The 27,204-nt window shown below is 38.6% G+C and overlaps 2 protein-coding genes across 2 annotated transcripts; both read right to left on the reverse strand.

Annotated features, from left to right (window-relative positions):
• Nucleotides 1-224: 224 nt before the first annotated feature.
• On the reverse strand, nt 225-9,597 carry LOC121970283 (CDPK-related kinase 5-like). Its single transcript, XM_042520885.1, has 12 exons — nt 8,886-9,597; nt 7,222-7,352; nt 5,549-5,590; nt 5,356-5,464; nt 4,348-4,426; nt 3,925-4,221; nt 2,811-2,923; nt 2,448-2,555; nt 2,242-2,304; nt 1,995-2,162; nt 770-921; nt 225-615 (listed from the first exon to the last, which is right to left on the reverse strand). The coding sequence occupies exons 1-11, from the start codon at nt 9,450-9,452 to the stop codon at nt 772-774; spliced, it is 1,827 nt and encodes a 608-aa protein (XP_042376819.1). The 5' UTR covers nt 9,453-9,597; the 3' UTR covers nt 225-615; nt 770-771.
• A 3,056-nt stretch (nt 9,598-12,653) lies between these two features.
• On the reverse strand, nt 12,654-16,404 carry LOC121970284 (40S ribosomal protein S6-like). Its single transcript, XM_042520886.1, has 6 exons — nt 16,261-16,404; nt 16,024-16,088; nt 14,033-14,090; nt 13,837-13,945; nt 13,309-13,581; nt 12,654-13,018 (listed from the first exon to the last, which is right to left on the reverse strand). The coding sequence occupies exons 1-6, from the start codon at nt 16,264-16,266 to the stop codon at nt 12,780-12,782; spliced, it is 750 nt and encodes a 249-aa protein (XP_042376820.1). The 5' UTR covers nt 16,267-16,404; the 3' UTR covers nt 12,654-12,779.
• Nucleotides 16,405-27,204: the final 10,800 nt, after the last annotated feature.

A 27,204-nucleotide genomic window follows, 5' to 3' on the forward strand; every position in this document is an offset into this window, starting at 1 on the left:
TATTTCTAGTGATTCGTTGTTTTACATATTGATTGGTGGAGAGCCACAAGCCATCAATTACTTGGCCTATAAAAGTCTCTGGTGATGTTGATAGGAGACAGAATGATCCACGATCAAGTAGCAATCACTTATTGAAGATCAAGTAACAATCAGTTATTACAATGTAGGTTGAAGAAATAAACAGAGAATTAAATAAAAATAAACATTGTCTATGGAGTATGGAATGTCACACAATCAAACACCTTTCCTTCAATTTGAGATTAACAGGATACAATTAGCAATAGAGGCAGCAGTTCGATTTTTTTTTACATTTTTTTCTACTTCTTTCTACAGATGGAATAGCTCAATGTTAATTGAGATTCATACAATTGCAACCTAAATCTTTAGGTATTAACCATCTAACTGCAATCCATTACAAATTACATCAGCAAGGAGGCAAAATTACCTCCCAACTGTGGAAAACGAAACAAACAGACATTAGAAATGGACTGGTTCGATCACTTCACAGCTATGGAATCGGACGACATCAACAAGCAAGACTTTTTGATCACTTCACAACTATGGAATTGGACGACATCGACAAGCAAGACTTTAAGATGTGCATTCGTCTGTGATCTGAACATTGAACCACAAAACACTTCAATGATCATAATTTGGATCCTCCATCTTTAAGTCCAAAGAAGCTTTGCTCTGGAACAATAGCTAGCCATACATACAATCCCAGCTGGCAGGCCAATTAATCAAAAGGAAAAGGAAGAGGAATACATACATCTATCGAGCCTTCGCAAGGGATTGGGCTGATCGACTAGAGACACCATGCAAGAGCTTAACAAATCCTAGGAAGCTTAGTTTCCCATCTGTGTGCCTTACCCAATCATGTAGAACAGCATGAACAGGTACAGAGGGGCTGAGACCAAGTTCCTGTAAATAAAACGAGAGATGCTTCAATTAGCATGCATCCTGCAAAGATTAACATCAGAGGTTTTAAAACCTTTAAAAACATAAATAATTACTACACTGCAGTAGTTATCACATAAACACCGATATAAATTGTTAATGCATGGCCAATTAATCTCATCTTTTCAACCATGCAACATTTTACCTCTAAAAAAGGATTAAGTGCATAATTACATGGATCCAATTGTAAATAAACATCCCAAGACAAATACAAAACCCCTCCAAGAGCGTGGGGCCAACAACTATATCTAACTAATTATTAAGGTACGATTCCTCCTGGCTAGCAAAAAGCATGATATTGTCAGAAGTGCCTATGATATCCAACAACTGCAAATCAGCTTCACAAGTACAACAGTGATAATCCATGTACATATAATGATAGAAAAGTATATTAGGATCAGATAGATCAATTTTCACAGCTTGTAAAATATCTTTCCCATCTACCTTTCCACCTATCGCAGCACTAACCGTGAAAAAGGTTAAAAAAAACAACATCGCAGCACTACATGGGCACCAAATACTGTCCACTAAGGGAAAATTCTCCTCTTTACAAGCAATATGGCATCACACAACCTTTAAATGTATTAAGGCATCTCCTGTGCTCTAGAACACTTTACCGTTGAGAAAATCTGCAACTGTCATAATTCCATTTGAGAGAATCTAGTAGTGCCATAATTTCAGCTGAAATCCAGTCTCAAATCACTGAAAATACTCTAAAACTAAGTAGATAGGTGGTTTGCACCCTAGCCAAACCAATCCCGGCGCTGAGCAGCCAGTACACAGTGGATTGTTCATTAGGCTTGCAGATTAAATAACTCACTGACCAACAGATATGTTATCAGCCTGCGGAATGCTTGATCGTGCAGCATAGGTGAACTGGCATGACAAAAAGAGGAATGTGGAACAAATTCTACCAGCACAATACTTAAGCAACTTTGAACTTGATAGTTTTCAACATTAATTCAGTCATAGTTGTACTAAGAATCCATCATTTGTAACTCTACACTAGCACATACAAAGAGCACAACACTACATACCGAAGCAAGTTCCTCAATCATAATAGCGCGATTGCCATCTTTCTCAAAAAGTTCATAAGCACAACGAGCATGCTGCTCCCATCTATCTAGACCTTCAAGCTGATGTACACTTAATGCAGCTGCAGAGAACTCATCAAAATCCATTCTTCTGTATTGTAGAGCACTGAGCTGGTATACCAATATAAATTAATGAAATATTCAAAATGAAAATTCAAAACCTGAGAACAACCAAACAATATGAACATACTGCAAGGACAAAATCTTGAACACGTGATTCCTTCATTGCATCAGTTGCATTTTTGGTTAATACCTGATGAAAATAGAAATAAGCTTTAAAAAACTACTAGAAGCTCCAACCCCTAATCTTCTCATTTCCTTATTTACTTCTCTAGAGAATCTGTAAGCAGTATGGGAACATTTCTTTTTTTCATCAAAGTACATTTCATAACTAACCATCTTGATATTTTCAAGAGTTATGCACCCATTTTTGTTAGGCTCCAATAGGGAAAATTGTCCCCTTAGATAGAATAGTTCATCCACGGTTAGTGTCTTTGACAGAGCCTGAAACATTCAAAAGGGTACATCATTATTTACAGCTTGCTTCCATCAATCAAACTAAAAGGTACCAATAAAGCTTCTCTAATTACAGCTAACTACAAGGAGGCCATCAGATAAAATCAATATAAAAAGCATCAAGCAATAATTTTTTTTCATGAATGAAACAAGGCAAGCGAAGTCACTTCAAATTGAGCCATTCAAGCAAAATAGACAAACGAAACCAAGATGTTTGCCAGGACAGTAACATTTGAAACCTACCTTTAAAGCAGCCTTACGCAAAGAAGACGAACGGAGATAAGCTTTCATCAGCTGGAATATAAGAATATCTAGTGGAACTTTGACATCATTGTAATTTCTAATCCATGGATGGCCTGCAAAAAGGAAGAACTTAATTATTTGGAGATACAGCATAGCTAAATAAGGACAACAGAATCACATTTACAATTGTAGGGTCAATTGACACCATAAAAACTCAAAATACTCCACTTCAAAATATAGAATAATTAAACAAATAAATATTTCAAATCTAGTTTAGAGAAGTTAACTTTTCTGGCTTCAAGAAATTTTACAAAAAGTGGCTGACACCACATAAGAATGGACTATTCTTCAAGTTTCACTACAGATGTTCATTCTTTTCATCTTAACCCCTTTTTTTGTTTCCGACTCTCTGTTGTGAGAAACACTATCAGTTATTTCAGGCGGCAGTTATATAATGCAAACGTTGATTGTTGAATAGAGATATATGCCTTAGCTGCTGCAGATGAATAAATTATACCATGTAAATTATATTGCAGACTTCTAAATTCAATTATCAATTAGAACTTAAAATACATTGTCTGATTTAGTAATTTATTTAGAAGGAGAGCCTTGGCGCAACGGTAAATTGCCATGTGACCAAAAGGTCACGGGTTCGAATCCTGGAAACAGCCTCTTGCAAAAAGCAGGGCAAGGCTGCGTACAATGGATCCTTCCCCAGAACCCCACATGGCGAGAACTTCGTGCACCAGGTTGTCCTTTTTTTTTAGTAACTTATTTAGAAATTTCTTTGTAAACTGGGATAAATTATCCTAGCATCTGTACAACAGGACAATTATTAGAATGATGCAATCAACAAAACGAGGTTGATCCAATCACCTAAAACAATCTTATTAGATTAACCCCGCCAAGTCAGTCATTTGAACCGGATTGACCTGTTAATTTCAATCAATCAAAAGAAATTCAGACAAGTCCTAATTGATCATGTTTTTATAAAACCAAGGTTTTTAATACTTTGTAAATATTAATAATACTATATTACTCACTACCCCGACTTAAAAAAATATCTAGCTCTGTGATTGGATTGGCAAAACCAGATGACTAGAAAGACACCTACATAAAGCTTGTGCTGCAGTCATTCTTCTTCGTGGATCCTTACTCAACAAACGCTTAACAAAATCTTTGGCTTCAGGAGACAGAGAGGGCCAAGGTGGCTCAGTGAAACTTGGATCAGCTTTTAGGACTGCCCTAAAGATACCAGACTCTGTTCTAGCCCAAAATGGGCGACTGCCACAGAGGAGTATATATGCAATTACACCAATACTCCACACATCAGCTTCTGTACTGTATGATCTATGCAGAACTTCAGGTGCAACATAATATGCACTACCTACAATGTCATTCAGCCTCTCTTCTGTAAAATACAAAACAACAAGGTTCAGAAACAGTTCAGATGTAGAATTTAGATGGACAATAGAGAAAAAATGTAAAACTGATAGGTACATAACAATTGGAAGTTTCACTAACAAAACTAACTAACCTGGCTTTACAAAATCTGATAAGCCAAAATCTATGGCCTTCAGCTGGGAATTTTCATCCTTGGAAGTAAAAAGGAAATTCTGATGAAAGAATAAGAAAACAATCTATTAAAAGATCTGCAATCAATCATACATGTCCCAACTAGCTGGGGTCACTTTAAAAGACAAACTAATAATTCAGGACAGTTTAGAGGGATGAAACAGTAGTAACAAGAGATCTAGACAGAACGGAAGGAAAAGAAACAACTGTAATTTGTTCATATAGTAACCCTCACCAACGACAATGATGTCAACACACACTCGAAAAACAGAGAACAAGTTAATAGAACATGGCCAAAATTTAGGAGGGAAAGGCTATTCCTACCCGTAAATCAGCATATCAGGGAAGTTCTGGATGATTACTTATAGATAGAACATTGCGACCAACTAAATAGATGGACATCATAAAAAAATGACGCTGATATGAAAGAATAAAATTCAATTTGGATTAACAAAAGATACAACCTTACAAGAAAAATTAATAAATTATAAAGAATTCAACTAATTGACATGTAACTTACCAGATAAGTAAATCTTTTAATGGTTGATGAACTATTTAATCATGTAAGAAACAGACCCTGAATCTAAATTAACTTGTTGACAAGAGAGAATACAGAAACTCATCATCTGGCAGCAGAGAATATCATACATGGTGTGAAAATCAACAAACTGAGAAGTAGAGTTTCTAAGATAGGTTAAAACTCTACAACTCTCAGAAGCACCAAAGAAATTCATTGACTATGACATACAGAAGCTTCATATTGTACAGGAAAAGAAAAAAGTTGAGGAAAATGAGAACATGATTACAAGAAAATACTATGCCTAAGTAATTAGTAACCAGTAAATATCTATTCTATAACATAAAAAAGATGAGTAAGTTATAGTGTTCTACATCTACAAGCAATAATAATAAAACAATAGCTAAAAATCACACCCATAGTAGATTATTTATCTGATAAAATGTAAACTACCTCTGGCTTAAGATCACGGTGCACCACGCCTTGAAGATGACAAAATGCAACTACACTCAGTATCTGCACCATGACCGCTTTTGCATCATCTTCAGAATATTTCCCACCCCTGCTCAAGGAACCAAGCATATATAAACAAACAAAGACAGGACCTTGAAGCAAGAAACAAGAACATATGCAATGTCATAAGTACCTTGAAAGGATCCTATCTAGAAGTTCTCCTCCTTCACATAACCTGGAAGATTAAAACAGTTAAACATTTAGCAGAAGATCCTTGATCAGAAAAATGCTTAATGACCACATTTACATATGAAGATGTCATTTAAAGTTGGCAGATAAGCAGACAACAGAAATTACAAAGCAAGATATTGAAGCATGAGAACAAAAGAAAGCTATATTGTATATATTTTTACTCCTGCAATCCTCCATTTCAATCATACATTTAGGGCCATGTGTTACAGAGGAGATACTTAAAGTGATAGATTTGTGTGCAAAATAAGAAAGAATCATCGTTTGCACATCCAGTCCTTAAAAATCTCTTCATGATGACAGACATAACACTGAAGCCAGCAAAGGAGCATGAAATCACAATAGCAGCCACAGATGAAGTACCATATTAACCAATAAACTAGTTGTAACTTAAAGGTTCATGAAACATAAACCGGCCAAGTACCTCAATTGGCATTCTCACAGGTTTACATGTCTCAGACAATGATCTCATAAGAACAAGAAGAGAAAATTGTTAAAACAAAGCTGTGTTGATGCTTCGACTGAATGAAATAACAAGAGTGGGCCTCTTTTATAGGTAATACAGAAACTTCAAATCCTAAGACTGTAATATATAGACAAGGTTTGCTAGAAATAGTAAATTAAAAAAACAAATTTTCATAAGTTGAAATTTAGATCATTTACCAGAACCATTTATTCTTTATAGTAAATAAAAAAATTTGTATTTTTTCTGCATCAAAAGTATCGCTAATCTTATTTGACAGAGTTGAAAACTTGATATTAACCAAGTTCATGAAGAATAGGAACTAAAAGTCACTCAACGAAGCATGGATGTTGCTAAAATGTGGTGCATTCAATTTATCAAAGGTTTGAAAAACTAAGGTGCTTCTGAGATACTTCAGGGATTCTACAGAGATAATTTTTGAGACGATTTCTTCTGTAAATATCTTTTGATGCATGTTCAGAAAATGGGGGAAAGGTAAGCCTACATTTTAAGCCAATAACAGAAATATGACTTTGGTATAACAAGTATGTGGCACTAATCAAAACTTGTAGATGGAATGGATTAGAATTTATGCTTGCTGCTAGATATTCCATGTGCAATTATCTTCGTCCATTAAAAATTCTTGTTGCCATTCCTGAAAACAAAATATTAACTGAAAATAAATTGCAAACAAAAAAAGAAAATAATTACAGGATGATTGGCAATTTATAAGGCTTGTGATAAGCCAATTCATTCTTTAAGGACTTCATAAGACAAGGCAATTTAAAGAGGCCAAGATGAATTCATTATGAACTTGTAGTAGACTTAGGTTAATGAAGGGATGCGCTAATGAGTTCATTTCTTTTCTGCTACAAAATAAAGAAACAAAAGCATTTCAGGAACTTCTGACATGAACATCCAGAGAGAGAGAGAGAGAGAGAGAGAGAGAGAGAGATCATATATTCGAGAATTAATATATTGAATGAGCATGAATATTAGAAATTTCAAGATTAAACCACAAACTCACCAGTTCGATTATAATCTATAGCACATTTAATACAAAAATCTTGGAATAACTACATACCAATAGAATAAATAATAACATAATAATAACAACCCTAAGTTGAAAAATCATCAACATAGCAGAAGCTTACTCCATTATTATGTAAACATTCTCATTGTCTTCATAGGCATCATAAAAATGAACAAGATTGTTATGTCCTGCCAAGGCTCTCAAAATCTTCACCTCTCTTCGGACATCTTCAATAGCTATGGCAGTAGTCATCTGTCAAGTTAGTGAGGGTAAGAGAATGATTCTCCGTGAAAGGATCAATTGTGACAAATAAAACTATTTGTGTGGAAACAGGCAAACAATCTGCCAGAATCAGATTTATTAGCAAGAAATAAGAATGCATGAAAGAGAAGGTTGCAGTAAAAAAGAACAGATATAATAGTCCTGTGTTTCAGAATGAAGGCAAATGAAGTAATGGTACATCTTCCTCTCATCAAATATCAAGACCCTTTTTTTACAGTATCCAAACTAGGATAAATGGCACTGGTGATGCATCTTGTCACTAGAAATTATCCTGGACTTCACATTACAGTATTCACTATTTAATTATAACAAGGTAAATTTGGGCATTGTCCAGTATATTAGAAAGGTGCATTTAACAATGTGATAAGTTCCCCTAGCGTGTGGCATCAGTAAATGTATAGCGGAAGTTGCCAATTTGCCAATGCAATGTCCTATTAAGAACCCAACCTTACTAGTGTGGAATACACGTCAAGGGAGTTGAAGGACCAGAGAAACGATACAATGAATTTCTTGGTAGTTGCCAATTTGCCCTTACATTGTCCAATTAAAAACCCTACCTTAATAGTGTGTAATACACATAAAGGGAGTTGAAGGACCAGTTAATGGGACAATGAACTTATAAAAATAGGTTTATTTTTCCAAGGTGATATTTGATATAATTAATTCAAGCAAAATCACGCTGATTTGGTAATGAGTTTCAGATACCACATCTAAAGTTGATGCTCATATGATATCAAATTACCATGGAAATGGGGTGATTTGATCACTTTTACGGTGATGATTTGCATATGATAGAATAGTGTCAGTGGTTTAGGGTAAACAGAGAAAGAGCGACCATCAAGTTGACTGCATTTGCATATGTTATTTTAGGAATGATTGTGATGATTGACTGTATTTGTGTCAATAATTTAAAAAGAAGGCACAAGTTTATCACCATCAAGTTGTAGAGTAGTTCAAATACTAGGTTAACGGTGATCCAGTCACCATGATGATTTAGAATCAACATTTAAGTGTTGACATGAAACACAGTCATCCAATCTATGAATGCAAAAAGCACAGTACATTTGGCTTCAATCACCTATACCAACTACTTTCTGTAGCAAACCTCTAGTGTAGCATCATGCTAATAACCTTCTTGGATCTTGATCAAGAAGAGAATGAGGAAATCCAATAATTTTCTTAGTCCAATAATAAGAACAATCCCAACCTCATGCAACCAAGCTCCATGCCATCCCATTGCAAGTATTTAACGTCAGGTTAAGGTTATCAACCCTAGTAAAAGCCTAAATAAGAAAGTTTGAACTCTTTAGCTCCCAGGAGTCTATTCTTCAAAATTTTGAAAATTTAAAATCAACTATACTCAATGTTAATGTGATTGAAACCCCCACTAGTTAAAATCAACTATACGCCGATGGTAGGACTCGTTAAACTAAATAACTAGCCAGAAAGTGTTAAGAAAGCAAAGTAGTGCAGATCTTGCAGAAATGAGAGATTTTGCCATACCTTAGCCTTCGGGATGACCTTGACCGCCACCTGCTGCTCTTTGTTATCGCCCTTCTTAGATTTGGCAGTGCAAGTGTACCCGAAATGCCCACGCCCAACCTCCTCCCCGATCTCGTATTTGCTCACAAGTCCCTTCGAGAACCCGAAGCTCTTATCAAGCCCGGCAACAGCGCGCCCCTCCTCCCCCTCGTCCTCCGGGATGGCCGCCTCGTTTGGTTTCACCGACCCGTGTCGCCGAGCAAGCAGAGCCCGAATGTGCTTCGCCGGCGATGGAGGCGGGAAAGGCCGCTTGAAAAGCCTCCTCGGTGTAGCCGTCGCTGACCCGCCACCTTCAGAGGCGACAGAAGGAGATTTCTTAGAAAAGAAACTGTGCGCCGGACTGGGACTATAGAAGGGAAAGAAAGGCGAAGCCCAGGGCTTAGCTGCTCTCTCCTCCGCAACCTTCTCTCCACCTTCCGATGCGGCGCCATTCTCCTTCGTGGCGACCTCCTCTTTCTCTTCTGCAAGCGGAGAGGAGGTAGGCGCATCCGCCGCCGGCAACGCCGGCTTCCCGTAGCAGACGCCCATCTTTTGCCTCAACCTAACGTCGCAGATCCTGGGGAAGAGAGACAGCACATCGATTTCGCAACCCTAGATCGCCATTACCATCATCTCTCTCTCTCTCTCTCTCTCTCTCTCTCCAGCAGGTCAGGAGTAAAGGTGCGAGGAGGGTTACAGTCTTACAGAATACAGATAACAGTACTTGTTTCTCTGAAGGGTATAATGGGAAAGGAAATTGATGTCCCGTAACCGCTAGTGAAACATATGCCGTTAGATCGGATGACAATTAATTTTGATCGTTGATCAGAATTCACAGCGATCGAACTGCTAAGCGGAGTCTTCCGTAAGAAATCCAACTTTGCATATATATAATTTAAGTGTGAAAATCGCCATATTAATTTTGAAGGTAGATTACCTACTATCTAATAAATTTATATACATTAACAATTTTTAAAATATTTATTTTTATAAGAATTCAAACTCTATTTTTTAAAGTGTTTTATTATCTCTTAATTCATCACCTTTTTTACTTACAAATGTTCAATAAATAAAAGCGTCGTATATTAAAAGAAATATTTGACGTTTCTTTTAAAAAATATCAACCTTATTTCAATGCCAGTGTTGCAATTATTGGTAGTTATAATAGAATATGTAGAAGTTACTAGATAGTTACTATAATATTCTTTATAGTAATTACAATTAACTATTATAATGTGTAAGATTATAACACCTAATAAATATACAATTATAGCAACTATTTAGTATTTTCTACAATAATTTTAAAATAATTTTAATTAAATTTAAATAATTTTTATTAAGTTGATAAAAATTATTTTAATAAAATAATATTCATTGTTTAAAATTTAAGATTTTAAGTGTATAGTAGCTATTTATAGCTACTACAACCACGTATATGACTATTCAACAATAACTATAACATAAAAAATTATTTTCACTTTAATCAACTAAATCATAAATTCTAAATTCTAAATCTATTATAATAGCTACATAATAATTTTTATACATTATATTAACTATGAAATAATTTCTGCAGGTCAAAGTAACTCTCAATAATTGCTAAGAAAATGTTAAAATAAGAGATATTCTAAAGATAAAATATCTATGAGATCTTCTTCAATTTTATTTTATTTTATTTTATTGAAAAAAAGTCACCTTTGATTATTTATATAATTTGGGAGTTTTTATATTTTTATCAATTAAAATTTAAAATTTATATTTATTTTTTAAAGTATTTTATTATTGTATTACACTCGGGGAGCTAAATCGGTAAATCCACTTGGTTATTTGTTCATGGGGAACGGTATCCACAAAGGCGGTGACCATAACCCGCAGAGAGAAGAAGAATAAGAAGAGCCGTCGGTCATTCCTTATCACTCACAGCTTTGCAGTAAAGGAAGCCAGACAGCATTCAATAGCTGCGTGACTGCAAATATCAGTGCAGGAGAGGGCTCATGGTTCTTTGTAGATTTACCATGGCATTTCCCACTGCAAGGTATGAAGCTTAATGTTATAATATCTCCAAGTTCAGATCACATGAAATTATAATTTCGGGTGAATTGGCAGTGGTTGGGACTTGGAAGATTCTGTTCTGAAGTTCGTCACAAGACACCACTCAACCACAGTACCACGTTTTAATTAATTAGGACGGGGGGATTAGTGGGCGATCACATCACGCTGACAAACAGTACTGTGTTTTATGTTCAGTAGGGTAAAGGAGCAGGAAAGAATTCTAAGCACATGGCTCCATAGAACTGAAGGAACAAACCATAGTTATGTACAAGCCTAGCCTACTTTCTGGTGCAGTGGCATTGAGGAGGATCAAAGTCATGTACAAGGCAAAAGGGCTCAATTACAGAGGGCACTAAACATTCTAGTTGGTGATATACTTCGTCATGGCATCAAGCTCCGGGAATTTAATTACAAACCAACTGCCATGGCATCATCCACAGTGCGGATATTGCCCAAAATATGAAAGCTCGATGGCCTTTCTGCTGCTTAATCAGAGATGGTTACCCAATCCCTGTCTGTGGTCTTGACGCTCCTTAGACCCCCCTTGCTCCTCTTCTGTGCCAATGTCTTCGTCTTCGTCGAGGGTGTCGTCGGGCACCGGAGTTCGGCGTCGTGGTGCTTCTTCATGGTAGACTGAAATTGGGTGTTGCTTTCCCGTGGCTGTGAGTTTGTGTTGTTACCCCAGTAGGGAGAGGTAGGGTAGAAGTGTTTCCAATCACGGTCGAGATTGGGAGCATTGATGCCGGCGTCCAAGAATCTCGGCCCTCCGGGATACCCAAGCGGGAAGAAGCCCCAAGAGCAGTAGTACATGTCGGTGCTGGAGACGATCGACGGTGGGGATATCTCCGAGGCGGAGAAGGCCCGGTGGCAGATGGGGCAGCGGAGGGAGAGGTCGAGGTACTCGCGGGCGTACATGTGTATTCGGCAGCAGCAGGGGCACATGGTCCAGAATGGTCCTCCGGCGGAAGCAAAAGCGGGCGGTGGGGGTTTCGAGGCGGAGGCGGCAATGCGGATCTCGGAGTCGAAAAGGGACTTCTTTGCGGGGTCGGAGAGGATGGAAAAGGCCCTTTGCACGAGACTCAACGCGTCGCGGGCGCCAGGATTCCGGTTGCGGTCGGAGTGAAGGAGAAGCGCGAGGCGACGGTACCTGAACTTGACTTCGGCGGCGTCGGGAAAGACTCCCTCCCCGGGCGAGGTCAGCGGGAGTTGGAGGACGGCATACCAGTCGATTTGGTTGTTGATGCGTTGCTCCCCGGCGATGAGAACTTCGGCGACGGCGAGGACCTGGTCTACGCCGTCGAGTAGGGGATCCGCCTCCATGGCGCGGTCCGCGATGCGCTTGCTCCCTACCAGGTCCCGATTACGGAGGAGCGTCTCCGCGATCTCCAGCCACCGCAATGCCGCCTCCCGCCCCGCGCTGTTGCCCTCGTCCGCGTCCATTTGCTACCTTCCGGCGCAATCCGTCAGTGGTCGCAGGGAGCGAAGAGATACGGAAGGGTTCTACATTAACCTACTTCAATCACATCAAAGGCTGTGTCTAGTTCATCGGAAAAATCGACGTCGGAGGGAAGGGATACACAGACGAGATTATCCTTACACGTTAGCAGATTGTTTTTATATTTTATTTAATTTATCAAATTGAAGGAACAATAAAACTCGAATTAAGAAAGTGACTATATCTAAAGAACAAGCACAATATAAAATATTGCAGCCGATTCCAATTCAACCATTAAAAGGATCATCCAAGAGAAAGCAAAACCAACAAGTATCTCAAATTGCAAAACAAGCTTAACCAGGAAGAACTCTGCTACAGCAAGCAAATGTTTAGGCAGCAACGGATGGCTTGGAAGCAGCAGAAAGCTTGGATCTCCTCTTGGCCAAGCTCTCGCTTCTCCGTTCGCGCTGCTCCTTGAGCCTGGAAGCGAGAAGTTTTTGGTACTCAGCAGCTTCAGATTTGGCCTTGGCAATTCTATTCTTCTTCTCTGCGATCCTGGATCGCTTTCTTTGCAGTGTTAGGGGAGTGACCAGCCTCTGAATCTTGGGAGCCTTGCTGCGCTTCTTGCCTACAAAATGATAGATCAATATTCAAGCATAACAAAGTTGAGCTGTATGAGCATCAAAGAAACATCCTTGAAGGCCTGTTTATGAAAGCAGAATGATTTACCAGACTAAAAAACCAGCAAGCTTAAAGAAATTGACACAAAAAGTGGTAGATTTGTCCTCCAATTCTATATATACTATCCTCCTCAAACATGCAATGTATCCAAGTCATATATCTAGCGCAAGGGAAACTGAAGCGGCTAGTTGGTGAGGCTTTTTAAGACAAAAAGTTTAGTGAATGCTTATGGCTTACCCGATTTGGTTGTAAAGGTGCGACGGTAAGTGTTGACGTACTTGCGGACATCGTCCTCCTTGGACAGATTGAAAAGTTTCCGAATCTTGGAGGCCCTCTTTGGTCCTCTCATTCTAGGCTTCTCAATGTCAGTCAACCCAGGAAGATCATTTTCTCCCTTTTTAACAATGACCAAGTTCAAAACTGAGAGATCAGGGCTAACGATGCACCCTCGAACCGACTTCCTCCTGCGCTCTCCATTACGCCTACCATAGCCCCGGAAGCAAGGTGTCCCTGTAACAGAAGATTCATAACGTGCATAATCTCATGAAATAAATAATAGTAAATCCACATTATTAGCACACCAACTTCAAGGACAAAGTGTGATATTAAAAAAAATATATCCAACCATCAAATCTGATACTAATCTTAAAGAGCAGGTCTTAAAATAGTGATTGATATACAGCGCCATCTAATATACAATTAGAGCCAAAATTAATAAAAAGGACAAATGTATAAAGTAACAGGCCAAAGTATAGATGCTCTTACCTCTGTGCAAAAGCAAACGGACACGACCGGTTGTCAAGACTCCCTGCTTCATGGGGAACCCTTGTTTGTCACACCCTCCCATGATTTTAAAGACATAGCCCTTAAACTCCTATTGCGTATGCATGTCGTGGATTCAGTAAAGTTTAACACTATCAAAATACAAAAATGTTATTTAATATCAATCTTAGTACCATACCTCACCAAGAGCATCTCCACTGACTTCCTGAGATATTCTCTTATCAAAAAATGCACGGCTGCAATGAACAAGTGGTTCTTATTAGCCATGAGTCAAGCAAAGCTATAGATGATCATAAAGAATACATGCGCTCTCATCTCCACAAAAGAATGGAACTATCCATCCCTTGTTATGAGAAACAACAAATCACAAGAATATTAAATATAACATATATCACATTTAGAAACAAGCAGTTCAGAACGAGTTTTCAATCTTTGATAACCAACCATATCAATGTAAAAAACACTTGGCATCTCATTCTTAGAAGATCTACATAAAAACAATTGAGAAAGTTTATTACCAACAACAATAACTGATTTGAAGAGTTCCTTTTTTTTAACTTAGGAATCTCACATACAATCATAAAACTTATGATCCTGTGTTTGACAATATTTCTATAAATCGTTTAATTTCATTTCTTGTGAAAAATAATAAAATATAAATTATGCAATATAGTATAATTATCTGTTATTACTTTAATATATAACTTTGAATGCAGAGCTCCCAGTGATCCTTAAGGAGTTTGTAATTGGAAATGCATGCAATAATTGCCAAGAAAAAAAGATTCTTTCATCCTAGTTGCAACAAACGGTGAATGATCCAATAGCTAAACCCCCTAAATGAACCAAATTGACAAGTGTACCCTCTAGACCGTAAGTCCACTGTTCTTTTCCCAGCGCGAAGAAAAATGTTAGAAATCAATCGAACATGTTCAAAATATTATAAGCTTCCAGATAAGCAAGGGATAATTAGAGGTTGAGACATGTAATGACGATAAACAAAGATAAAGAGAAAGTGATTGAGAATATAAATGGGGGGCTAATATGTGATATTGCAGCAAAAGGCGAAACCCTCGCTCCCAGGGCCCCCACCGACCAGACCCACGGTCATTGTGAGGGAGGTAAATCGCAGCATCCGAGCTAACATGGGACGGACCAGGTGGGATACAGGGATAGGGGATTTATTCCCCGTTGTCACTGAGTTTCGACCCGGTGGCCTCATTGCAGCAACTTCCGCCCCATGTCATCTCGGATGACTCACGGGGTCAGCTAATATGTGATATTGCAGCAAAAGGCGAATCCCTCGCCCCCAGGGCCCCCACCGACCGGACCCACGGTCATTGTGAGGGAGGTAAATCGTAGCACCCGAGCTAACATGGGACGGACCAGGTGGGATACAGGGATAGGGGATTTATTCCCCCGTTGCCACTGAGTTTCGACCCAGCGGCCTCATTGCAGCAACTTCCACCCCATACCATCTCGGATGACCCACGGGGTCAGCTAATATGTGATATTGGCAAAAAGGTGGAACCGCCACCCTAGCGGCCCCCTGGCCCTGGCCCCACAAGATTTCAGAGGGAGTAAATCACGGTTAATGCTGGGCAGGATAGGTGACTGGGGGTCGAAGGAATTTTTGGCGCAGCAGACCAGGGTTTTATCCCCGAGTGCAACTGCGACCTTCGACCCCACGACTTCATTGGCAAGCTACAGGCACCTAACCAGTTGATCCAGCCCGTGGGGGCAGCTAATATGTGATATTGTAGCAAAAAAGGCGAAACCCTCGCCCCCAGGGCCCCCATCGACCGGACCCACGGTCATTGTAAGGGAGGTAAATCGCAGCACCCGAGCTAACATGGGACGGACCGAGTGGGATACAGGGATAGGGAATTTATTCCCCCGTTGCCACTGAGTTTCGACCCGGTGGCCTCATTGCAGCAACTTCCGCCCCATGCCATCTCGGATGACCCATAGAAGAGAGAGAGAGAAGTTTCTTCACCAAGGAATAGAACATTCAAACGATCCAGTATCAACCGGCAAGCCCAATACTCACTCCATTGAATAAATATCTCAAGCAACTATATCCTCATCAAATAAAATCTTACACAATTTAACTCAGAGAACAGCATTGAGAATCGAGAATCAATCGTTCGCAAAATTCAGAAAAGAACTTACAGTTTCTGATCGTCATCGATCTCGAGCTTCTTCTGGCACCCAGTAGTAGGATTCGCGATATTGAACTGCAGCAATTACAAGCAAACAGAAGGTCGAAAAACAAATTATAAAAACATCCTACATATCCAGAAGATGATTATTTCGACAAATTGCACCTATGAACAATGTCAAAACGACAGAAGGACGAAAACAGGAGAGCAATCGATTTTCTGGTACCGGAATACAAGGTTGAATTACCTTCATCTTAAATCGAAAAGCTCTTTCGCGATGGGGAAGGCAGATCGAGGAGTGAGAGTTAACCGCCGACTTAGGGTTTTCTTATGCCCCTATTGGATGCCCAGTATATAGCGATCAGGATTAGGAAGAGGAGGGTCAGGTAGGCACCGGTCTAGACCGTTGTTTTTCCCTCTCCTCCTGAACCGTTTTTTTTTTAAAACCTACCAAAAACATTATTTCATTTATTTTCTATTTTTATTTGACTGTGATGGTAGTAAAAGGTCATTACCTCCATTTCAGAGGTTCCATATCGTCCGTGCCAGATGTATGAAAGGAGATAAATAATTAATATATAGTCGACTAAGTGATTAAAGGTTCGAACAAAAAATTTCTCAAGAATATGCGTACGATATTGTAGTAAATCTATTATTTTCTTGTCAATTGGGCACCTTATGAAAACTTTTATTTGATTATCATGATCAATATGAACTAGGATAAAAATGAAAGGGTCATCAAACATTTAAGAATCGAGTCTTAGTCTCGATAAATTAATAAATGAATTTCTTTTAATTAATAAATGAATTTCTTTTAATAGGTAGTTAACCTAAAAATAATAGATTAATGAATTGTTTAATATGCGATAAGAAATTTTTATAGAGTCAGACTGATCACTTTAAAAATTAGTTCACGTAAATTAGATATATGATATTAACTTAAAAAAAATATCATTTTATAAGAATCATTACAGAAAAATCTTTTTTTATTTTTAATTAGAAGACATGACATTAATCCTTTTAAAATGATATCGCTATCCTTTAATAAATTGTTCAATATAATTATCTCCGATCACATATATTAAAGTCTTATCAACTAATTACATGAACAAATCAAGTCCACATTCTAACATAATTGTTATTGTAATTATAGCAACTATAATTTATAATTGTCGGGACACTTCGGAGCTAGAAGGAAGTGAATAACTCTTCTCGCTCGCTTCGTAGATGTTATTACAGCATATAAACTTGAATCGACAAACTCCCCAATGCTAACACTAGGATTTATTTGGTATCCATCTCAAGAATAGATGGTTAATCCAAGGATCAACACCGAGCACACTCTCCACTATCAAAAACACTTATTCTCGAAAATAATCCGAATAAACCTCTTACAACTCACAAAAGCAATACAACTCAAAACAAGAAATAAATACACAAATACAAATGAAAAACCGTCTTACTTGATCACTTATTGCTTGTGAATGTCTCTTGTAAGCTTAGAAGTGCAGCAACACCTCAACCCTAAGCTTCCAAGAATTGGTGGAGAAGATGGAGTGAAGAGATGATTTCGTTTGAACTCATCGTGGCATTTATATTTGCACTTTTAAGACTTCTAATCGATTGGGTCTGCTCCTAATCGATTGTCATGTTAAATTCAGTCGATCTCAGCCATCTAAACCTCGCAACCTGGTGAACGATCATATCTCAATCGATTGACCAATCGATTGGGGAGGCTTTGATCGATTGACCAATCGATTCAGAGCACCTTTGTGCTCTCGTAGAAAGCCCGGAATCGATTGACCAATCGATTCTGACTCCCTTGTGTCTTCGCAAGGAAACCAACTTCAATCAATCGGTTGATTGATTGGAGTAGCCCAATCGATATGTTGATCAATTGGGGAGTACATTGTGCTCTCGCGAATTCCCTCCAATAGATCAACTGATCGATTGGGGTGTCTTTGCTCGTAACATTCCCCTAATCAATCAACTGATCGATTGGGACCTAGTTTAATCGATCGATCGATAGGCCAACTTTATCTTGTTAAACTCAAGTCTAGGGTTCTCTTACCCAACATCTGGTCAACCGTGACTTGTTGGGACTTTCTTATACCTAGCATCCGGTCAACCTTGACCCACTTAAACTTATCGTCTCATGTCAAGTGTCTGGTCTTCCATGACCCACTTGGACTTCCAAACACCAGATGTCTAGTTAACCTTGATTTATCTGGATTTCCACATGCCTAGCTTCACCCACCAGGACGCCCCTTCTGCCTATCTTCACTCACTAGGACTTTTCACCTGATTTCACTCGCCAGTATTTCCCTTCTGCCTAACTTCACTCACTAGGGATTTCACCTAGCTTCACTCACCAGAATTTTTCTTCTACCTAGTTTCACTCACTAGGACTTTCACATTGGTTGGCTTCACTCACTGGGACTTTGTCAGTTAGAAACCTAGAGCCAATCATATGATGATTGTTGTATGGACTCATTATATCATATTCCTATATATATATATAAAGGTATTTGTTTTGGTTATTATACTTACTTGTATTGGTGTCAAATAACTAAGTATAATAGCGTCCTTCAATAGAAGGTTCCTATCTATATCAATCGATTGGTTCAATCGATAGTGAGATGATATAGAGAACACTACTCTTAATCATTCCTAGTCAAGTATTAACATTCAGGGACAATGTTAATACGACGAGACTAGCATGTAGGTCAACTCGATAACTTGTTCTCACAAGTCATGGATATAGAGATATCAAGTTGACACATGAGTATGCATTGGAGAATGTATACTGAATGACCCGCCATGAGAAAGTATCATGGATCGTTATATGAGTGTCATATACTTTCTCATGTGGCTATTAGTATGACTATTAGTCTTTGGACCTGAAGTCACCATGGTTCCCTACATAAGGAGTTACATACTTTGGCTTCGTCAAACGTCACCCGTAACTGGGTGGACTATAAAGGCGATTACTGGGTATGTAATAAATTATGCGGAGGGATGTGAGTGATGTAGATGGGATCTATCCCTCCTATATAACGGGAGAGACATCGTTATTCTTGGTAGAGTGAGACTACTAAGTGCATGGTCATGCCCAAGTGAGTCAATATGAGATATTGAGCTCATTTGATTAGAGTGAGTCTACTTGGAGTTCAAGATTTAGATTGATCAGAGGATGACATCATCTATGGCTCAAATTGATCAATCTAGATGTCAAGGATAGAAGGACACTTGTCATATATTGTGAAGAGTCACAATTAGTAGTCACAAGGAGATGTTAGATCTCAACATTCTTGTAACTTGGGTAGCAATGATGTATTGCTAGATGTCGCTCATTATTTATGTTTCTAAATAAGATTTAGAAACATTGTCAATGTTACAAGAACCTATTGGGTCACACACAAAGAACAAGTGGATGGAGATTAGGTTCATATGATGAACCAATTGGATTAGGTTCATGTGATGAATCAAAATTGGATTAAGAGTAATCCAAAGTAGACTTATTGAGTTAGACTCAATTAGATTCAATTGTTGAATGAGTCTAATTTAAAATTGATTCATTGAGTCAATTTATATTAATGAATTGAGATTCATTGAATTGAAATTGACTTAAATCAAAGGTTGGATTTAACTCACCTAAGAAGAGAAGTGGCCAAGTTTGACTTGACCAAAATAAGAAGTTGAAACATCAAGTTTGACTTGACCAAATGCCACATCATAAAGGTTGACTCTTCCTACATGGCATGACTAACCTTACCACATCATCTCCACATCATCAAAGGAGATCAAGAGGCATGGAATGTCAAGAGTCAAAGACCCTTGGCATTCCATGTGTGGTCGGCCACATAAATGAATATGAGTTTCATTTGTGACATTGATTTGGTGATTGAATGCTTCTTCCTCCTTAGCTCTCATCTTGCTCCTTCTCATCTCTTGGCCGAGAGCCCTAAGCAAGGCAAGAAGGTTAGTGAGTTTTAGTTCCAAGAAGAAAGATAGAGTGATAGTCATATAGAAGAATAAGAAGAGTGTTTGAGATTCATTATATCTTTTCTTTTCTCTATCTTCTTCTTCCAATCCCATCCGAGAGCCCTAGGAGTGCTAGCACACTTGTGGTGTTCTCTTTCTCCATCTAGAGTGGTTTGAGAATCACTTCTTGTTCGTGTGGATACTACTAGAGGTGTGTACACTTGAACACACTCGAGATCCGGCAACACTTGGACGAGCGGGATTTGCGAAGAGCTTCGCTTCAAAAGTATAAACCTTAAACATGTAGATCTAAAGTAGATCTAGGATTAGAAAACTTGTACATGTAAAACTTTTAATATTCGCACGGATCCGGTGGCATGGGATTTCGGGGTTTTCTCAACGCAAAAAACGGTTTTTATGGCTCGAAAATCCCAACAGTGTTATCAGAGCCACGTCCGAACATGTACTGATTTTTATTTTAATTTTTATGAAAAATTAAAGTTATGTAAGTTTCTATGATTTTGTTAATTTTATGGTTTTTAAGAGTATTTTTCTCGTATAGGCGAAGCAACAAGTGTTTGGACACTTGTAGGCTTCGACTATCGAGAAAACCTTTCCGAAACGGCAAGGTTACGCCCAAATCGTTTTGGGACAGCGGCTTAAGGCATTGTAAGATCGTCGTAGGACACTCGTGATATTCATTTCACGAGAAGGGCTGCTGCCCCTAACCCCGCAAGGGGTATTGTCCCGCGATCACGCTCGAAAATCGCTAAACGGGATCGCTGGAAAATTGTTACTCATAAAATTGTAAAAATAGCAGTAAAATCATAGAAATTTATATAAAATACATAATTTAGAATTATGTATGATATTGTGATGGTCATGTCCCAAAGAACCCAATTTGATTGGAAATATGTGTTGTAATTCATAATATGGCCTGCGTGCCATTTTTTTGTGATTGTGTGTGTTGTATATGAACGCAACTTGCGTGTCGTGCCTTCCTTTATTTTATATTCCTGTTGTAAATAGTTTAGACTCGAATGTAACTCGAGTTTCAAATTTGTAATGTACAAAATTGGAGCGGTGGAAGGTCCACTCGAGGAGGAGTTACGAGGAGGATGCGAGCAACACATGGCAGTCAAAGGGAGGAGCTTGGAGAAGCTGTTGACTCTAGGTTGACCATCCGATCTTCTCATTGGCTTGAGAAGATCGTAGTAGGGTCATGACTAATCACAATTTAATTAATTACTTGTGTGTGTGTGTATGTGATGCATGATAGAGTAGAGTAATTAATTAGTGCTTTAACGATTAGATTAAATCTAAATCGCGTATATGATGCACCACGATTAAATTAGATCTAAATCGAGTATATGATACACATCAACGATTAGATTAGATCTAAATCGCGTCAACTCGAAATGCCTACCATGCCGTGATACCCATCACTACCTCGATCACATGTTGTTGTTGAATCTGCCAAAGTAGAGCAACACATATTATCTTGGTAGGGTGGGGAGGGACAATCTTGGTCCCGCCTATCAACGCATGGGTGAGTACAAACTCAATTAGATTGAGTAAAGTTAGTTAAACTCAATTGGATCGGGTTTAACTATAGGCATTTTTCAATAGTTGGAAGATAGGTCAAAATCACATTTATATTAACTCTTGAGCGATTTAGCCAAAGCTAACTCAAGTTTTAATATACATGCGGATCTTGATCCTATAAACAAGAGTTGCATAGAGATGTAATTGATAATTAGTTACCTACTGATCATACTAAGTCTTGGATGATTTAGCCAAAGCTAACTCAAGGCGTAGTATGATATGGATCTTGTCCCGCAAGAATTATAGCTAGTTGGTTAGAATCTAGTAGGTGTGGTTTGACCACATCCATGACTTGATTCTACAAAAGTTCTATAATTCAGTGGAAGCATCATTTAGTTAAAGGCCTAATTAAATGATTAGTGGAATATGATTATTTATTTTCTGCATTTACTGTTGTAGATTGTCATGTCATCAAACACGAACACCTTCTCCCTGCATTCTGTCCTTGATAAGGACAAGCTCAATGGAGCTAATTTCTTGGACTGGTACAGGAGTCTGAGAATCGTTCTCACACAAGAAAGAAAACTGTACGTCCTGGAGCAGCCTATTCCGCTGGCACCTCCTGCCACTGCCACGCGAGCTGACCGATATGCTTATAAGAAGCATCAAGATGATGCATTAGATGTGTCATGCCTCATGCTCACAACCATAAACTCTGAGCTTTAGAAGCAACATGAGTTGATGACTGCTTATGATATGATTGAACATCTTCATCAGCTATATCAAGGACGAGTGCAAAGGATACTTGGAAGATCTTAAGAAGAACAGAAATAAGATTTCTACTTCAGGTATACATGTTATAGAAGTCAATCTCTCTATTTCTTCATCGTGGGTATTAGATACCGGATGTGCTTCTCACATTTGTACTAATGTACAGGCGCTGAGAAATAGCAGGGCATTGACGAAGGGCGAGGTAGACCTACGAGTAGGCAATGAAGCACGGGTTACTGCTGTTGCTGTAGGAACTTACTTTCTATCTCTGCCCTCTGGGCTTGTACTATAATTAGATGAATGTTGTTATGTGCCTGCTCTTACTAAGAACATAATTTTAGTTTCTTGTTTGGACAAGAAAGGTTTTTCGTTTATAATAAAGAACAAATGTTGTTCAGTTTATTTAAATGAAATGTTCTATTGTAGTGCACCTCTGATGAACGGACTCTATATTCTAGACATGGAGAACTCTATCTATAATATAAATACCAAAAGGTTCAAGTCAAATGAAATGAACCAAACCTATCTCTGGCACTGTCGTTTAGGTCATATAAATGACAAACGCTTATCCCAGCTCCATAAAGATGGTTTGCTGGACTCATTTGATTTTGAATCATATGAGACATGTGAGTCATGCCTACTAGGCAAGATAACTAAGACTCCCTTTAGTGGACACAGCAAAAGAGCGACTGACTTGTTAGGACTTATACATAGTGATGTATGTGGACCTTTCAATGTTGCTGCCAAGGGTGATTATAGGTACTTCATTACATTTACTGATGACTTCATTAGATATGGTTATGTGTATCTGATGACACATAAGTCAGAATCCTTTGAAAAGTTCAAAGCATTCAAGAATGAAGTACAAACCCAGCTTGGCAAGAGTATTAAGATACTTATATCAGATCGAGGTGGTGAATACCTTAGCCATGAGTTTCGTGACTATCTAGCTGAGTGTGGGATTCTATCTCAACACACTCCTCCTGGAACACCACAGTGAAATGGTGTATCCGAAAGGAGGAATTGTACCCTATTAGATATGGTACGGTCTATGATGAGTCACACAGATCTTCCTACATCTCTTTGGGGCTATGCTCTGGACACAGCAACCTTCATACTCAACAGTGTTCCATCCAACACTGTGATAAAGACACCATATAGGATATGGACTGGGAGAGATGCCCAAGTGTCTTTTATGAGGATTTAGGGTTGTGAGGCTTACGTTCGAAGTCAAGTCTCGGACAAACTGGGACCCAAATCCGATAAGTGTTATTTTATAGGATATCCCAAGGAAACGAAGGGATATTACTTCTACATTCCCAGTCAACACAAAGTAGTTGTGGCTAAGACTGGAGTTTTTTTAGAAAGGGACTTTGTTTCTAGAAAAATTAGTGGGAGTACATTCAATCTTGAAGAAGTTCAGGATATGGACCATAGCACTAAAGCTTTGATGGAAGTTGAACTGGAACCACAAAGTGTTGTGGATGATGAGATTGTTCCACAAGGAGTTGAACCAGTTCAAGTAGACATACCTCTTCGCAGGTCTAATAGGGTACTTCGTCATCCTGAGAGATACTCATTTCTCTTGTCTGACCATGATGACGCTATGCTCATTGAGAATGAGTCTATCTTTTATCAGGAAGTTGTGATGAGACTACATTCTGAGAAATGGCTAGAGGCCATGAGATCCAAAATGGAATCCATGTATACCAACCAAGTATGGACTTTGGTTGATCCACCTGAAGGGATAAAACCCATTGGGTGTAAGTGGGTCTTTAAGAGAAAGACTGACATGGATGGACTGATATATAAGGGCCGTCTGGTAGCTAAAGGTTTCAAACAAATTCATGGTATTGACTATGATGAAACCTTTTCTCCAGTAGCGATGTTTAAGTCCATTCGGATCATGCTTGCTATTGCAGCATACCACGATTATGAGATCTTGCAGATGGATGTCAAAACCGCGTTTCTGAATGGAAACCTGCTCAAGGATGTGTACATGACACAACCTGAAGGTTTTGTAGATCCACAGCATACTGGCAGAGTATGCAAGCTGCATAAGTCCATTTATGGACTAAAGCAAGCTTCTCGGAGCTGGAATCTTCGATTTGATGATACGATCAAACAGTTTGGTTTCATCAAGAATGAAGATGAACCCTGTGTCTACAAAAAGGTTGTAGGGAACACAGTTGTTTTCCTTGTGTTGTATGTGGATGACATACTCCTCATTGAGAACGACATCCCTTTGTTGCAGTCTGTAAAGACTTGGCTAGAGAATTATTTCTCAATGAAGGACTTAGGTGAAGCAACCCGTATTCTAGGCATACAGATTTATAGAGATAGATCTAAAAGATTGCTTGGCCTAAGTCAGAGTACATATATTGACAAGGTATTACTACGGTTTGTCATACAGAATTCCAAGAAAGGATTTCTGCCGATGTCACATGGTGTGAGTCTTTCGAAGACTCAAAGTCCCTCTTCAAGAGAGGAGAGAGACCGCATGGATCAGATCTCTTATGCTTCAGCCATAGGATCTATCATGTACGTCATGCTATGTACTCGTCCTGATGTTTCGTATGCTTTGAGCATGACGCGCAGATACCAGTCAGATCCAGATGAAAGTCACTGGATAGCAGTCAAGAATATTCTTAAGTACTTGAGAAGGACTAAAGAATATTTCTTGATATATGGAGGCGATGATGAGCTAGCTGTAAAGGGTTACAGTGATGTCATCTTCCAAACTGACCAGGATGATTATCGATCGCAGTCTGGGTTCGTGTTTTGCATAAATGGTGGTGCTGTGAGCTGGAAGAGTTCAAAGCAGGACACAGTCGCTGATTCTACAACAGAGGCCGAGTATATTACTGCATCAGAAGCAGTAAAGGAGGCAGTTTGGATCCGCAAGTTCATTATTGAGCTTGGGGTGGTTCCTAGTATAGCCGATCCGGTAGAGCTCTATTGTGACAATAATGGAGCAATTGCACATGCTAAGGAACCTCGCTCACACCAGCGGACCAAACACATACTACGACGCTTCCATCTCATTCAAGAGATCATCGATAGAGGAGATGTGAAGATTTGCATAGTACCCACAGACACTAACATCGCAGATACCTTGATCAAGGCTTTGACACAGAGAAAACATGATGGTCACACTAGATCATTAGGCCTTAGAGCCTACACTGATTGGCACTAGTGCTAGTGGGAAATTGTTAGTTAGAGCCCTAGAACCAATTATATGATGATTGTTGTATGGACTCATTGTATCATATTCCTATATATATATATAAAGGCATTTGTTTTGGGTATTATACTTACTTGTATTGGTGTCAAATAACTAAGTATAATAGCGTCCTTGAGTAGAAGGTTCCTATCTATATCAATCGATTGGTTGAATCGATAGTGAAATGATATAGAGAACACTACTCTTAATCATTCCTAGTCAAGTATTAACATTCAGAGACAATGTTAATACGACGAGACTAGCATGCAGGTCAACTCGATAACTTGTTCTCACAAGTCATGGATATAGAGATATCAAGTTGACACATGGGTATGCATTGAAGAATGTATACTGAATGACCCGCCATGAGAAAGTATCATGGATCGTTATATGAGTGTCATATACTTTCTCATGTGGCTATTAGTATGACTATTAGTCCTTGGACCTTAAGTCACCATGGTTCCCTACATAAGGAGTTACATACTTTGGCTTCGTCAAACGTCACCCGTAACTGGGTGGACTATAAAGGCGATTACTGGGTATGTAATAAATTATGCGGAGGGATGTGAGTGATGTAGATGAGATCTATCCCTCCTATATAACGGGAGTGACATCGTTATTCTTGATAGAGTGAGACCACTAAGTGCATGGCCATGCCCAAGTGAGTCAATATAAGATATTGAGCTCATTTGATTAGAGTGAGTCAACTTGAAGTTTAAGATTTAGATTGATCAGAGGATGACACCGTCTATGCCTCAAATTGATCAATCTAGATGTCAAGGATAGAAGGACACTTGTCATATATTGTGAAGAGTCACAATTAGTAGTCACAATGTTGGTTAGTCCTAGGAAAACGTACCGGTTCCACTGTACAAAATTTTTTGTACAAGTGTCGAACCTTTCCTTAAATAACATATTATGTTCTTTAGAAGTTAAATTAGGAATCACAGACGGAACTTAACATCATTGATTCCAAATTTAACTTATCTGTTCTTAATGGTTTAGATTTGAATCGCAAGCGGAACTTAACACTATTGATTCAAATCTACCTAAGTTATTAATTCCATAAATATTAATTTCTAAAATTGGCTTCCAAGACTGCATGGCGAGGCACATGACCTTCTTAGATATGGGAGCAATCACCACCGCCTAGGCAAAGCCTTTTAAGGAAAGCTAATATTTATTTCCTTAAATAACTCTAGGTTAACCAAAAAGAACAATCGAATCACAAATTTGAAAAAGAAGAAAACACAAACTCGAAAAATTATTTCAAAAAACTAGATCTAATTGCCTCATGTATTTAGAATTCTTACAAAGAAAATAACTAGTATGACGCGGAAGAAAATTACTAGTTATACCTTCTCTTTGTAAGCTAATGACCTCGAGATCTTCTGTCGTATTCCTCGCCTCGCCTTAAACGTCGTGTGGGCGACGATCCTCCAAGATAAACACCACCCAAAAAAGCTTCTCCTCTTCTTCTAAAATCCGGCCACCAACACCACCAAGGAGAAGAGAGCAAAAGGGAAAAGAGAGAAGAGAGGGAGGGTCGACCACTTGATGATCTCCAAGCAAGAGAATAAGAATTGTATCTCATGAAGCCCCCTCACCCCTTCTTTTATATTACTTGCCCAAGGCAAATAAGGAAAAACCTTTTACAAAAAATAAAAT

The sequence above is a fragment of the Zingiber officinale genome, chromosome 4A (genome assembly GCF_018446385.1).
Source record: "Zingiber officinale cultivar Zhangliang chromosome 4A, Zo_v1.1, whole genome shotgun sequence".
NCBI lineage: Eukaryota > Viridiplantae > Streptophyta > Magnoliopsida > Zingiberales > Zingiberaceae > Zingiber > Zingiber officinale.

Bases quoted from the DNA above. Each gene is read 5' to 3' on its own strand.
- LOC121970283 (XM_042520885.1), bottom strand. From the start codon at position 9,452: ATGGGCGTCTGCTACGGGAAGCCGGCGTTGCCGGCGGCGGATGCGCCT. The intron at 2,305-2,447 runs GTTAGTTATGAA...TATTTTCATCAG, and splicing joins CTCTTGAAAATATCAAGATG to GTATTAACCAAAAATGCAAC. The intron at 2,163-2,241 runs GTATGTTCATAT...TTGGTATACCAG, and splicing joins TTCAAGATTTTGTCCTTGCA to CTCAGTGCTCTACAATACAG.
- LOC121970284 (XM_042520886.1), bottom strand. The intron at 14,091-16,023 runs GTAAGTTCTTTT...TGTTCATTGCAG, and splicing joins ATCGATGACGATCAGAAACT to CCGTGCATTTTTTGATAAGA. The intron at 13,019-13,308 runs GTAAGCCATAAG...ATCATTTTGTAG, and splicing joins CACCTTTACAACCAAATCGG to GCAAGAAGCGCAGCAAGGCT.